A 14,722-nucleotide genomic window follows, 5' to 3' on the forward strand; every position below is an offset into this window, starting at 1 on the left:
TAAACAACACAAGTCAGGGTATGCTGGGAGTTGTAGTCTTGTAACAGCTGGAGAGCTAAAAGGTATGGTTGGTGATGGTTTAAAGAGGAGCGGTCACTTCTTCTGACACGTCTGTTGTAATAACAATTCTTATGGCTCTGTTGTGCTATTCCTTTATTATTCCTTCTAGAAATAATTAAACAGTTAATAGCAGTTTCCAATGAAAGTCCAGATGGGTGTTACCAGTTGGGGTGTGCTCCTGGACAGACACTGATGGGATAGTGTCAGGCTGTGCAGGGAGACATCCCCAACTGGTAATATCCATCTGGGCCTTCACTGCAAACTATTAGCTTCAGTCATACTTCTAGTAGGAATAATAAAGTAATGGCACAACATAGACTCATAAGAATAGATGCACCAGAATTGATATTACATGGGGAATGCAAGTAGTGACTAAAACAGACAAGTCAGGAGAGGCGACCGCCCCCCTTTAAGCCATGACGCGGAGAACATGGATGTGGTGTAAGATGCTGCCTCTGATGTTAATGGTATGGTGCCACGTGTGAGTTATCGGAATCCATGCTTCGTTTTAGGCAGTAATTCCAGTAATTGTGAGCGATAATTGACGTCTCCAGTATTCTGTACATTTTTATCTGAACACCCCCTCCATCATGTTTCGTGGTGCATGTATATGACATATCGCACCGTTAATCATCAGAGACAACACTGAACCCGTGCAAGTCCATACTGAGCAGACATGCTGAAGCCATGCTCGTCACAGGAAGAATGTCGGCACATGTAATAACCTGCAACTAATCTCCGAGATTCCTGACTGCAAATCTACACGTTCCTCGAAGTTTAAACCCAAACATTGTGACCGCAGAAACACCTTAAAGGGGTAGCTCAGGATTTTGATATTGATTGCCTATTTAAAAAAGAAAGACATCCACTTGCTGTGTAAAAAATCTGCAGCATAAATTGACCATCGGAGCAGATTTAAAATTTGCAGTGTGTAATTAATGCTGCAGATCTTCACTGTGGATTTCACTCTTTGCAACCATATCCAAGGCACAAGCCTCATAAAATACATGCAATTTATAGATCATACACTTCCAGAAACTGCTCCACATAGGCCCATGGGTATTGCAGCTCATCCCTTTTATTCAAACCATCACTTGGATCTGAATACTTTAGTAATTGCATGTAATTAACAATTTAGCATAGCCACCGAGTAATTCAATAAAATGTATCTGTGTAGCGCCACCTGCTGTTTGTTCTTATCCTTCATTTTTGTCCATCTCACTGAGCTGGTCGAACGTGCTCAGTTTAAATCTTCAACTGCTATAGGTTCTGTTAGAAGCTGTGGGACTTACAGGGAGAAAGCTGCAGCAGAAAGGACGCGCCTCCTGAGCTACCACCCCGAAGATAATCTGGCAGAGCAACTGGAGCAATGAAATGTAGTATGTCAGTTTCTTTCTAACAAAGCTTGAACCAGCCCTGTGCCTCACATGGATCCATAGATCTTCCCATTCATTGCTCCAGTTACTCTGCCTGATTGATTTCAAGAAGGCAACTTGGAGGAGGGGAGCCCTTCTGCTGCAGCTCAGGGGGGTGTGACCTTTCTGCTGCATCTTAACGGTCACAGCTTCTAACAGCAGCTATGACTGGTGGCAGACAAAGGGTGGAACTGAGCATGTGTGACCACCTTAGTAGGTGGAAAAGAAATAAGGAACCGAACAGCAGGTGGCGCTAAACAGATAGATTTTATTGAATAAGTTGGTGGCTATACAAAATTTTTACCTATAAAATTATTCAGATGCATTTGCTGGTTTAAAAAATGTTGAATATTTTTTCATGGGACAACCCCTTCAACATTGAGGAGGTACCATACCAGACACAACCCAAAAAAAATCGGGTGTGGAGCTTTTTCCGGAAGAAAGCATTCTCGTTCTCCTAACGTTCGATATCGCTGCCATGTAGCAGACGGCTGAGCCCGCAGTACTGGACGGACGTTCACATTCCAGCAGAGGTCTACCAATATCTCCCCCTATATGAACTTCTGTTGGAGAACACCCCCTCCACACAAAAAATAATGATATCAAAGAAAGTGATAAATCAAATGGGAAAGATACACAGACCATAGTTTGTATATAGAGAATACACCAAGCACATAGATACGAAGCATGTAATAGAACAAGGAGGCCTGTGTGCGCCGTAGATACAGGCGAGGTGAAGAAATACTTTGTTCTTGGCCAATCTTAATAGCTTAAGGGTGTATGTGGAATTAGGGGAGGGCGGTGGAAGACACCAGATCAAAGAGGTCATCACCTAATCACTAAAAACAATTGAGGCTTATTAAATAATCCCTTAGGTGTTTAATTTCCGCCACCGATGCTAGCTCAAGGTTCAGGACATCAAGGTCTGTTTACTTAGGTGGGGGGCGCTGAAGGCCGACGCACTTACATTGTGTTAAAAAAAAAATATGAAAGGGCTTGAAATTCTTGAGCTTTTTTATCTCATAGTTGCAGCGGGGTCTGTGCAAATGTACCGCAGATCACACCTCATATCGTTCATGGCCTTTGTAACAAAGCCAGAACCAGCCCCGTGCCTCACATGGGTCCAGAGCTCTCCCCATTTAATGCTCCAACTGTTCTGCTAGATTCGCTTCAGGCTGGGAGCTCGGGGGGTGTCCTTTCTGCTGCAGCTTTCTCCCTGTAACGGTCGCAGCTTCTATAACAGATATGGCTGGTGACGGTTGGGGATGGAACTGAGCATGTGCGTCCACCTCAGCGAAGTTAATGAGGTGGACAAAGAAGTTGGGAAAAGAACAAACTGCAGGGGGCACTATGCAGAAATGTAATTGAATAACCTGTTGCCTATATTACATTTTTCATTACATGTAACGTGAGAATACTTGCTAGCTCTCCCACAATGTCCAGGAGACTCCTGGAAAAAACCCTTACACTAGAAACTAGCGAAAAAAGAGTTGCAATCCTTTGGTTTGTGACTTTTTGAATGCCACCGCACCTACATTTAGGCCCTGTGGCTAAGGCGATGCCATTGGCCCTGGCACATTCACCATCCTCTTCCTGGTGTAAATGACGACTGAAATCTTCTCCAGCTAGGGATACATTCTGATCTAGGCACATGGACTGAGGGAAGATGTACTTCATGTATGACGAGGTCTGCACGTGTTCTCCAGCGGTGTGGGGGACATCAAAGACCAGACTTTGATAAATAACCCCCAATGGATGCCTTAGGCTAACATTGCACTTTAGGATGGCCATGGAAAATGTCTGCACTATCCAAGACATTTTCATTCCCACTCTGAATCCATGCACAGGCGCTGCACATTTTTAAAAATCTGCAACAGACCCCATTCACGTGGATTTAGTAAAACCTGCAGAGCAGAGTGTTTAAAGGGGTTGTCCGGTTTCCGATATCGACAACCTATCCTCAGGATAGGTCTTCAATACCGATCAGCTGTTTGAAGAGAATGCAGCGCTTGTGCGAGCACTGCCTTTTCTTCATTGTTTACCTGCTCGTCACAGGCATCGCAGCGGTGAGCAGCGCAATTACAGCTCCGCCATCCCATTCACGTGAATGGAAAGGAGCAGTTGTAGTCACTCTCTGCTCCATGCTGTAATTACACTGCTCACCGCTGCATGTTGACAGTGACGAGAACGCAGAGCTTGCATGAGCGCACCTACCTCTTCAAACAGCTAATCGTCAAGGGGTGCCAGGAGTCGGACATCCACCGATCTGATACTAATGACCCATCCTGCGGATAGGTCATCAATATAGGAAACCGGACACCCCCTTGAAGACAACAGTGCCAAGTCCCATACCCCCCACCCCTCATCAATAACTTGTACGAAATAAGCAAAAACACATTTGATCTTTCTCACATTGGATGAGGGACCTATACAAAAATTACAGCATGCCGACCATCTTACGTTTAGTGTTATGTTTGGCTCAGCTAAGCCGAAGGATAAGAGGTCACTAGATGTCTGGTTCTTGCAGCCATGACATCTTTCCAAAAAGTCTCAGAAATCAGGGCAAGAGAGGGATTAGTTCAGACTGTTACAAAGTGGTTTACAGGTCATGTCCAGCGCAGCTTTATCTGCATTCCTCAATATACTTGATAAAATCACGACGCCGTAAACACGACAGTGGACAATGAGCCACCAGGCGACCCAAGGCCACTGCGTACGTTGGCACCATACAGATCTTTGTTTGTGACCCAAAGTGATTTCCAACCTTAGACATATAGGGCATATACACAGGATGCCATAAGTGTCTGAAATGTGGATTTCTCACCGCTGGGACACTGATCAGGAAGACAGTGGATACTTGCAGCACGTCCGTCTCCGGTGAAGGCGATGGATGTGCTGCAAGTATCTACGGTTAGAAAAACACTTCACAACAAACCTCTGAGCACTTACATATAACTGTTCTATAGAACAGGTGGGTAATGTTGTAAATGCATATCTTGTACTGATATGGAGCAGCAGTCTGTATTAGGGCTCGTTCGCAATGCATGGGCACCGTCTGTGGGGCAGCCGCATGGGGATTGCAGACCCATTCACTTGAATGGGTCCGCGATCCTTCCGTTCCGCAAAAAAGATAGAGCAAGTTCTATCTTTTTGCAGTGCGAAAGCACGGAACGGAACCCCAGAAAGCACCCCGTAGTGTTCCGTTCCGCATCCATTAAAATGAATGGGTCCACATCTGTAATGCGGAATGGCCGCGGAACGGTGCCCGTGTATTGCGGATCCACAAATGCGGTCCGCAATATGGCAACGGGCATCACACATTCGTGTGAACGAGCCCTTATAGTCCAGGGCACACCTACAGAGTCTAAGTTCAGTCAAGGTCGGATTCCGCCATAATGGGGCATATTCCGTGATCCCGTTAACCCCTCTCAGCTGTTTGATCTTGTTCCAAACTTTATACATTGTGCGTCGTAGGGAAATGTCTGATCTTTCCAATTTCACATCCACCACTTCTAATATCATTAAATCCAGTCCTTTTAGGTGGGACTTAAGGATCCAGTTAGTCATATCCGTGGTCCCCAATTCCAACATCCTTTAAAGGGCTGATTTTGAGCTGCCAAATAGTATATCCATGGATTTGGCACTGCCAGGCCCCCTTCTGATTTTGGGTACTGCTGCAGAGTCTCAAGTTTTATTCTGGGTTGTCCCTTACGCCATATTAATTCCCTAAATATCGAGTTAATCCTGTCAAATCTATCCCTGGTGAGCCAGATCGGGCAGTTGTGTAGAATATATAAAGGCTGCGGCATCAATACCGTCTTCAGGAGATTTGTCCTACCTACCACTGATAGATAAAAGTTTGCACCAGGCCTTGATTTTATCACGAAAATTTATTAGTAGTGGGGCAAGATTCAAATCTTCAAATTCCTGTATGTTATGAGATATGTTAATGGCCAAATATTTGAATGTCCCTACACAAGGAATATTCCCATCAAGTATCACTTGTGATTTTGGCTGACGAGCATCAGCGCCGATTTACACCAGTTTATTGTTAAGCCAGATAACTGACCAAATCTATCAATGAGATCCATTGCCGCAGACAAGGACGTTGTTGTATCCCCCAAAAACAGCAGGGTGTCATCTCCATACATCGCTATTTTGTTATGTACAGTACCATAACAGAACCCCTGTATAATGGGAGATTTACGAACTGCAGCCGCCAATTGTTCTATTGTTAGTGCGAATAACAATGGCGACGGAGGGCACCCTTGTCGGTTACCCCTTTGTAGTTGGAATCTCATGGACCTGTGCTCTAGATTTTAACACAATGTCCAAAATAATTGGACTCCATGTTCAGAAGATTGTCAGAAAATAAAACAGTTGACTTGCATCGCTGAGGTCCTGGGTTCAAATCTGACCAAGGCCAACATCTGCATGAAGTTTATGTTTTCCCCATGTTTGTGTGGGTTTCCTCCCACAAAGGTTAATACAGAATTTAGATTTTAAATCCCAATACGGATCGACGCTGGTTATGGCAATGTCTGTACAGCGCTGCGGAATATGTAAGCGCTACGCAAATGAAGAAAACAATGATAAGGAGAACAATTCCGTTACAAAGAGGAATCGTTAAGCCAATCCTAATAAGTAGTAGGGTCGCATAAGGTGATCCTACATTTCAAGAAGCTTTCAAAATAAATGAAAGTGAAGAGTGACTGCCCTCCGCGTCCATGATTAGATCTACATTCCGGCTTTTTGCCGACATCGAGCCATCGGGATGGTGTCTGTCAAGCAGAACCAGGTTAGATGTGCTGGCAGCAATAAACCTTTCATGACAATGGATATGGCGGCTTTATTTTTCACGGGTGTGGTGTAGAAAGAGAAAAGAATAATACAGTTTCCCACATCGTACATCAATGCTGACAGCGGGGGCGACGTCAGAGGCTTTTCCTCTGACAACTTATTCTGGGTTCATAGTACAGCGAGTGACCAGGAAGAAAGTTATAGATGATTTCCTTAATAAACAAAGTCGCTGGATAAGGAGATCTAAAATGTAAAAAAACAAAAAACCCACAAGATTATTTTTAGCTTTGGTTTGGCCACAGGTTGGGAGGTTGGGAAGACATTCAATGAAACGAGAACAGGGACCTGAAACTAAACGTTCTGTATTTCACCAGAGGACATGCCTTCTATATTCCACTGCCTACAGGATCCTTATACTACGTGACCTGTGAGCCCCACCCTGGATAGGTTTACAGAATAGGTTTTCTGACAGGTTGACAACATGGGACTTCAGAGGAGATCCCTGAGCTAATCAGTGGGGGTGTGGGGAGTCGGATCCCTGCCAATCTGATATTGATGACCTAGCCTGAGGAAAGGTCAACAATATTGGAAACTTGACAACCCCTTTAAATCTTAGTGAACCCTACTGGGCATACATACTATGATCTGGCTGCCCATAAAGTGCTTCCCAGACCAGAGAAAGAGGAATTACGTCTTACATGAGATAGATCGGGCCATCGAACTGGATGCATTTTTTTTGTAAGTAAAAAAAAAAAAAAAAAATCTGCCAAGACCAATATATGCTATACTAAGGGTGCTGCCACACTAGGTGTTTTTCCTTGGTTTATAAAAAAAATAAATGCCATGAAATTCACGTAAGTGTTTTCTTGGGGTGGTTTATTTCAGACTCAGTCACATCAAGTGTTTTAGAATTTTAGAGACATCTATGGGGAAAAAAAAGCCACACTAAGTAAAAAAGGCCAAATGACCAAAAAAAGGGCAGGAAACAATCTTAAAGGGGTTATTTCCAGGAGTAAAATATTGCTGGTAGATCATCATTATCTGATCGGTGGGTGTGCGGGGGGGTCAAATACCTGGCACACCTGCCAAACATCTGTCTGAAGAGGCCGGGGTGCTCCGGCAAGCACTGCACCTTCTTCAGCAGAGGAAGGGGGTACTGAGAGCTCATGACTACGAGGAGGCACATAATTTCGTGTCCTGCTGGTGCTGCCTAAAGGAGTTTACCATTGATGACCTATCCCCAGGATACGTCCTAAATATTTAAAAATCGGTGGGAGTTTGACTCCCAGCACCCCCACAGATCAGCTGTTTGAAGAGGCGGCAGCGATTCTCTGAGCACTGCACCCTCGCCGTAGGCCAGTGACGTCCTGCTCATCGGTCACGTGGCGCAGCTCATTTCCATTCAAGTGAAGGTGTCTGGGCTGCAATATTTATTGTGCAAACCGTACCAGGGTGCTTTGTCAGGTAAATTCCCTCTTCTGTACCTGCGTTTTATCCGGCCGACCTCCAAGCCTGGTTAGGATGGCGTTCAGAAGCCGGGAACATCTCTCTGTTTTGTCTTGCAAGGTGTTATGCCCTGTGCATAACAGTTTAAGGGTCCATTCAGACGTCAGCAAGTGTTTTGCGGTCTGCAAATTGTGGATGCTGGCCGTGTGCGTTCAGCATTTTTGCCCTGTGATAGAAATGCCTATTCTTGCAGGCAAGAACAGGACAAGCTCTATCTTTTTTGCCGGGCCGCGGAACGGAACTACAGATGCGGACAGCACACGGTGTGCTGTGCGCATGTTTTGCGGCCCCGTTGAAATGAATGGGTCCGCACCCATCCCACCAAATTGCGAAACGGATGGGGACCCTGAACTACGGACGTCTAAATGGACCCTAAAGGTGAGCGGGTACAGCCCATAACCCAGTACCTCCCATCTAACGGTCCTTCCTTGGATGTGCTCTCCCTTTCTCTATTTCAAGTTATTGCCCAATATGTCATACAATACAATTGGATAGAATGCTTTTAGTTTAAAAAAAAAAAAAGCCACCAAAAAGTGGTATTTTGGTAAAAGAACATTGTGTGAAACCACGTGAAAAAGCAAAGCAGCTGGAAATTAAAGAACTGTCTTCAAAAACACAGTGTCTTCTAGATAGTCTGTGCATATTCCAGATAAGGCAAAGGATTATTGGCAAGAAAGAAATGGTGGCCTGTCACAATAACACGCCGGTATTCCGCTGTATAATTAGTATTGTTTAGTTAGGCAAACACAATTACATGCCAGAGACCATGCGTCTGTCCTCTGCGAAGCGTGGCGTCCGATTTCAATATGTTATCGCTAAAATGTTTCTCTCATTGCACACCAAATAGCATACATAGCTGAACAAGAATGTCTCCTGACTTCACTGCCAGAGATAAGGCGTGGGGTGGGTGAAGTTTGCTTCATGCGGAGAAGTGCATTTGACAAGCCAATCTCCTGGGATCAGTATACCGAGTGGCTCGCCTCATTTCTATCTGCACCCGCTGCCTCAGATCTCGATAATTCCACCAATGTGTAAGGTGGTCCACCAACGGCATCACAATGCAAAAAACCGCTCCATCTACTGCCGTGTCAGACTCCCCCAGATACGGAGACCCCCAACTCCCACTACTTGTTAGATCAAAAGGGCCGGTGAAGCTCTTCGGAGTCAAGATTACAACCAAAGATTAAAAAAAAGGCATAATATATTTGGCATTGTGTTAATGGTTATTACAAGCAGTCGTTACTGTCTGCACTGAGCCCATAAGAAAAATAATTAGTACACATATGGCCAAGACCAGAAAATTTATTTAAATCACTTAAAGGGATTTTCTCAGTGTTTTATACTGATAGCCTATCCTCAGGATAGGTCATCAGTATCTTATCAGTGCAGGGTCCAACTTTAGAAACCCCCACTGAACAGCTGTTTGAAGAGGCCTCAGTGCTCCTCGCAGCCCACCCTAGGCACAGCTCAATCGCATTCAAATGAATGGGCCTGGGCTGCAATACCAAGCACAGTCACTATCCAACAGCCGGCGCTGTGCTCGGTAAGCTGCGAGGAGGCCACGGCGCTCACCGAAGCAGCCGATCGGTGGGGGTGCTGGGAGCCGAACCACCACCGATCAGATACTGATGACCTATCCCGAGGACACTTCATCAGTATAAATATTTGGAAAACACATTTCAAATGCAGGGTTGAATCCTCAAAGCAATCCTAAATGTATCCAGAGGGCAGGGCTTATCAAAGGGGTGTGGCTTGTTGTTCCAGGTCTCCTATGGCAGATAGGCAACTGGCTGCAGAAGGAGCCTCCCCCACCGCGCTTATAGCCATAGAGAATTTATACATTTCTCATAGCTTTGATTAAAACATGAGATTAGATAGGATCATAGGGGAGGAGATTAACTGAAGAACTGATGGGATTTTAGGTGTATTTTTTTTACATTTATGGGGTCATTTATTAATAACCCTGCGCTGGCGCTCGAGGTGTCCAAGTTCTGTAGAGGCGCCGGGCTCTACATAACTTAGGCACATCCACTGTCTGCCTAAATCTACGTCTGCTCCCTTTTTTCTACACCTAAAACAGGCGTATAAAATGATAAATGAGGCGAGGCCAGCCAGCCCTCCCTTTACCGCGTCATCCCCCTTTTTTTTTTTAGAACTGGTGTACGTTGCATGGATGGGGAAGAAGTCGCAGATTCGGATGCAAATCCCCTTTGCGGCTGATGGTGCGACAGATATACGCCAAAAACTGGTGTATATCTTTATAAATGAACCCCTTAGTGTTCCTTTAAGGATCTGCCTATGGTTTTAATCTGCCTGGAAGAACATGGAATAGAGCAGTGGAGCATTTTCAGAAACTACAACAGGAAGGTGCTTCGTTTTGAGCAGGTGCAAACCTCGGTTACGTTAAAACGGGCGATTCCATAAGTAATTTTTGTAATGATTTTACCGGGTTACTGCTGAGAAAAGAAATACAATAATTGCTGCACACATTATTTGAATATTTTTCAAGGTTTTGGAAAAGTCCCAAGAATTTCCCATAGCTGTTTAATGTAAAGTATTCCACACAATAACATCCATCTATGTCATGCATAGGCTGGCTACGGTTATTATCTGTGTAAACGGGGCCAATCTGAGTTATTGTATGTAATTGCTTGGCCAAATGAGGAAATAAATATGAGGTCAGCTGAAAGATATCCAAATTTCTTGGAATGTGGGCCGGCAGGAATGTCTGAAGATATGGTTTACAATCGTCGCTGTCTGAATATTAGTTCAAGCACAGGTAGAAACGATAAAACTTCCAGCAGACGTACCTGGAGAGGAGGATATTACAGTTCTGCGCCCTCCTTCCATCTATCACGGAAAGCTCCTTCACCTTCTTTGAACTAATTGTACCCTCGTTGGAATCGGGCTCTTTCTAGAAAAAGTTCACAAATAAAACAACTCTTAATTGGAATCTTTCACAGGTACATGATACATAGAGCACAAAAAGACATAAAAAACTACAGAAAGTTCATACGGCAAGAGGAGGATAATGGTCATATCATCCGGAAAGTCTACCTGTCACCAGTTTTGCTGTCCTATCTAAATGCACCATAAACCGTGGACAGTGCCCATGATGCAAAAGCGGAGACCTTTTTTTTTGTCTAGTCATTAAAAAATAAATAAATCCCTGTTTAAGGGGGTTTCAGGGAGTAAAATATTTCCGTCCTATCCTAAGGATATCTGATCGGTGGGAGCTCCAGCTTCCACACAGCGCCGTACATTGCTGGGTATTGCAGCCCAGGTGCATTCACTTGAATGGGACTGAGCTGCACAAAGGCCGTGTGACTGATGAAAGTGACATCACTGGCCTAGGAAGAGCGCTGCAGACTCCTTAAACAGCCAATTGGCAGAGGTGCCGGGAGTTGGACCCACGCCGATCTGATATTGATGATGTATCCTGAGGATAGGTCATCAATATTAAACTCCTGGAAAAAAAACTTTAAGCAGTACCAGCAGGACCCAAACGCTGGAGTCCCCTCAGTGATGTGCACAGCTCTTGCACCCTCATATGCATGGGCTCTAGGTAACCCTGAACCCCTTCCTCCGCTAATCGGCGGCTTTCTCTCTATACACAGTAAGACCTCTTTCACACGGGTGAGATTTCCGCGCGGGTGCAATGCGTGAGGTGAGCGCATTGCACCCGCACTGAATCCCGACCCATTAATTTCTATGGGGCTGTGCACATGAGCGGTGATTTTCAAGCATCATTTGTGCGTTGCGTGAAAACCGCAGCATGTTCAATTTTGTGCGTTTTTCACGCATCGCAGGCCCCATAGAAGTGAATTGGGCTGCGTGAAAATCGCAAGCAAGTGCGGATGCGGTGCGATTTTCACGCACGGTTGCTAGGAGACGATCGGGATGGGGACCCGATAATTATTATTTTTCCTTTATAACATGGTTATAAGGGAAAATAATAGCAATCTTAATTAGTCATTAGGCTTTCTAAGTTAATGTCCTTAAAATCAAACAAATGTGAAGAAAATCAATTATTTTCACTCCAAACTACGCAGTGAATATTTCGATTGTCAGATTTCTGAGCTGGGGGTAGTTGTGACTTGAGTGGTGTCCAAGCAAGTTCTTGGTCTCCTCTCAATTCTCGCCAGGGCAAGAGGTTCATGGGTTACTTTGCAGAGCGGATACTGATGGCAGATGGCAAGTATTTAACTTCTCTCCTGTGCCCAGCCAAAGGGCATAAACAAGGGAGAGCCAGGCATGCATGTCCGCAGAACCCTGTATTATAACATATAGGGCACCATGCTTCTACCTACTTTGTTTCATTAGCCAATACTTGCAGCAATTTTTGCATTCCTTCTTATGAACGCTCATTTGGCTGATCAACCCGTCCAAATAAAACCCCCAAAAGGAATTGTTACTCAAATAAATGCAGCGCTACGTATGGTCATGGTGGAGGCTACTAAAGGAGCATTTACGCGCACAGATTGAGCAGGCAATGATCGGGATAACTGCCTGGTTGTCAGAGGTGAGAGCTGCCGTTACACTGTATGAGATGAGCGATGGCTACGGCAATCATTCGTCCTCATCCAGATAAATTGTTTCTGGGCAGCAGATCGCCATGCCCACAGGAGGATCTGCTGCCCAGAAACAATCATTTCCAGTAGGTCCCCACATGAACGATCATTCCACCCAATGTACCGTACATGCATTTGCTCGTTCATCAGGTGATCTGCGGCACCTTGAATAAGCGTTCCTACTAACGTTCATTCCGAATAATCGGGCCGGCAATTGCCCCATGTAAACCCGGCACAGAGGGCTTTACAAATTCTAGCTATGCCCCTGCTGTATCTCTATAAAATAGGATGGAATTATGTAAATGAATTATTATGATCTGTAATAAAATGACAAGCACCACTGAAGCCATATCCACCCCCATATCAGACTCACACCAAGATATAAAAAAAAAGTTAAAAGTTCAATATTAGCCTTGTTAGAAATGCAGATAATGAGAGTGCGGTACCAGAGCGCTAAAGGTCTCTTCTCGAGAGAGCGTGTGTGCGCAAAGAGACTCTCTCTGCTCCAGTCACTCCTGCTCTACAATATCTATGTTGGATTGTGTGTAAAGAACATAAAGGGAAGATGTCTGCACATTGCCATTGACCTGCCGCTTATTGCTGTCATCATGTCTAGTTGCACACACAAGATAAGAAATTCCAGGCATTTAGGGGAAACCATGGCTGATAAAGGGGCATATCTGATGCTAATAGTCCACATGAATCAGGGGGAGAAAAATATGGCTGATATCATCTAGAATTGGCTGATTATATCCTCCGCCATAAGAGGGTGGACAACAGAGCCAGCCTGTTCTACAATGGCCAGCCTTAAAGGGATATTCTGGTTAGAAGAGGTTATCCCCTATCCCAGGGATCAGCAACCTCCAACACTCCAGCTGTTCTGAAACTACAACTCCCAGAATCTTCCTTTCACTTCTATGGGCGTTACAAGCCCAGCTCAGTAAGTAGGCATGCTGGGAGTTGTAGTTTTACAGCAGCTGGAGTGCCGGAGGTTTCTGATCCCTGCCTTATCCAATAGATCAGTGGGGGTCTGAAAACTAGGACTCCCACCAATCCCATCTCCATGGGGTGGCCAGGATTAACTGAGCGCTTGGACTCTGCTATATCAGTAGCCCCTTAGAGATAAATAGGGTGGCAGTGTGCATTCTGGGGATACAAGATGGCTTCATCTAACCAGAATATCCCTTTAAGCCAGCCTTACACGTGAGATAACCGCTGGTCGAATACTCAAATCGGACAACCGCTCTCTCTCTCCAGATCCCCCCCATATACTCATCCATGTGTCATAATGGAGAAAGCTGCTGCCAGTTTCCTCTGGTGGAAAGCTTATGTCATAGGCAACCAAGGAGACTGGGCATGTTGAAATCTAACACGCCCAACCCTTTCTCCCCATGACACCTGCTGTTGGAGGAGAGTCTGGAGGGCCCTGTAAACATCAGATGGCCGCCTACGATCAGTGGTTTCAGCAGACATCTAATGTGCATAGCCAGATTTAGTCCAGATCCCCAACTGGATCATCGGACGATTTATATTTTGGTCCCAGACGCTCAAATCTGCCACTTTAGACACAGAACCATCCAAGATCAGTATGTACTGGTACTGGTACTACTACTTTTATATCTAACCCTAGCCACGTTTGTGCCATCAGTAGTATCCTGTGCCGGACGTGGTGGCCGCAGCGGACTCACCTGTTTGATGCCGTTGTTCATGGAGAAATCCTGCAGCCAAATCAGCAGCCAAGCATTGAGAAGAAAGGCAGTCATTGCGTGCAATTCAGCGGTGGCAGCAAATTAAGAGACAGGAGATAGAAAGTGGCCAAAGCAGATCAGCAACACAAAGTACGTTTTGATTAAAGGCTTGCAGCAAAGAGCAGTCGTGTAAAAACACAGACTCTGGGCGCTACCACACGGTCACGTTTTTTTAAAGCCAAAATCAGGTGTGGATCATAAAGGGAGAGAAAGGATTAAAGGGGTTATGCCATGATTGATGTAAAACATGAAGATCAGACATCATATAGTACATGACAATCTTTTTCTAACAAAGCTAGAACCATCTCCCCATTTATTGCTTGGCTAGATTTATTTCAGGCGTGTCCTTTTTGCTGTAGCTCTTTCTGAAGTGAGCACGTGTGACCACCTCAGTGTGGTGGACAGGAAATAAGGAAGAAAACAAACAGCAGGTGGCGCTATACAGATACATTTTATTGAATAGCTCGGTGGCTATACTAAAATTCTATTTGCATGCAGTTACAAAAGTATTCAGATACAAGTGCAGATTTGAAAACTGCAGGATATTTTTTGTGGCACAATCCCCTTTAAAGACATATACAACTCTTTTTGAATCCACTCCTGGTTTGGGCTTAAAAAATTG

The 14,722-nt window shown here is 44.9% G+C and overlaps 1 protein-coding gene across 3 annotated transcripts in view; it reads right to left on the reverse strand.

The window, feature by feature from the left end:
* DAAM1 (dishevelled associated activator of morphogenesis 1) overlaps positions 1 to 14,722 on the reverse strand; it is a 161,614-nt gene that overhangs the window by 22,349 nt on the left and 124,543 nt on the right. For 2 of the 3 annotated variants that reach the window (XM_040411301.1, XM_040411302.1), the window contains 2 exons: positions 14,041 to 14,070; positions 10,592 to 10,695 (listed from right to left, as the gene is read on the reverse strand). In XM_040411301.1, coding sequence (XP_040267235.1) covers positions 10,592 to 10,695; positions 14,041 to 14,070 — 134 coding nt within the window. The remainder of the gene's footprint in view (positions 1 to 10,591; positions 10,696 to 14,040; positions 14,071 to 14,722) is intronic. The other variant, XM_040411303.1, reaches the window with a different exon arrangement.

This window comes from Bufo bufo, chromosome 11 (assembly GCF_905171765.1).
Source record: "Bufo bufo chromosome 11, aBufBuf1.1, whole genome shotgun sequence".
Lineage (NCBI taxonomy): Eukaryota > Metazoa > Chordata > Amphibia > Anura > Bufonidae > Bufo > Bufo bufo.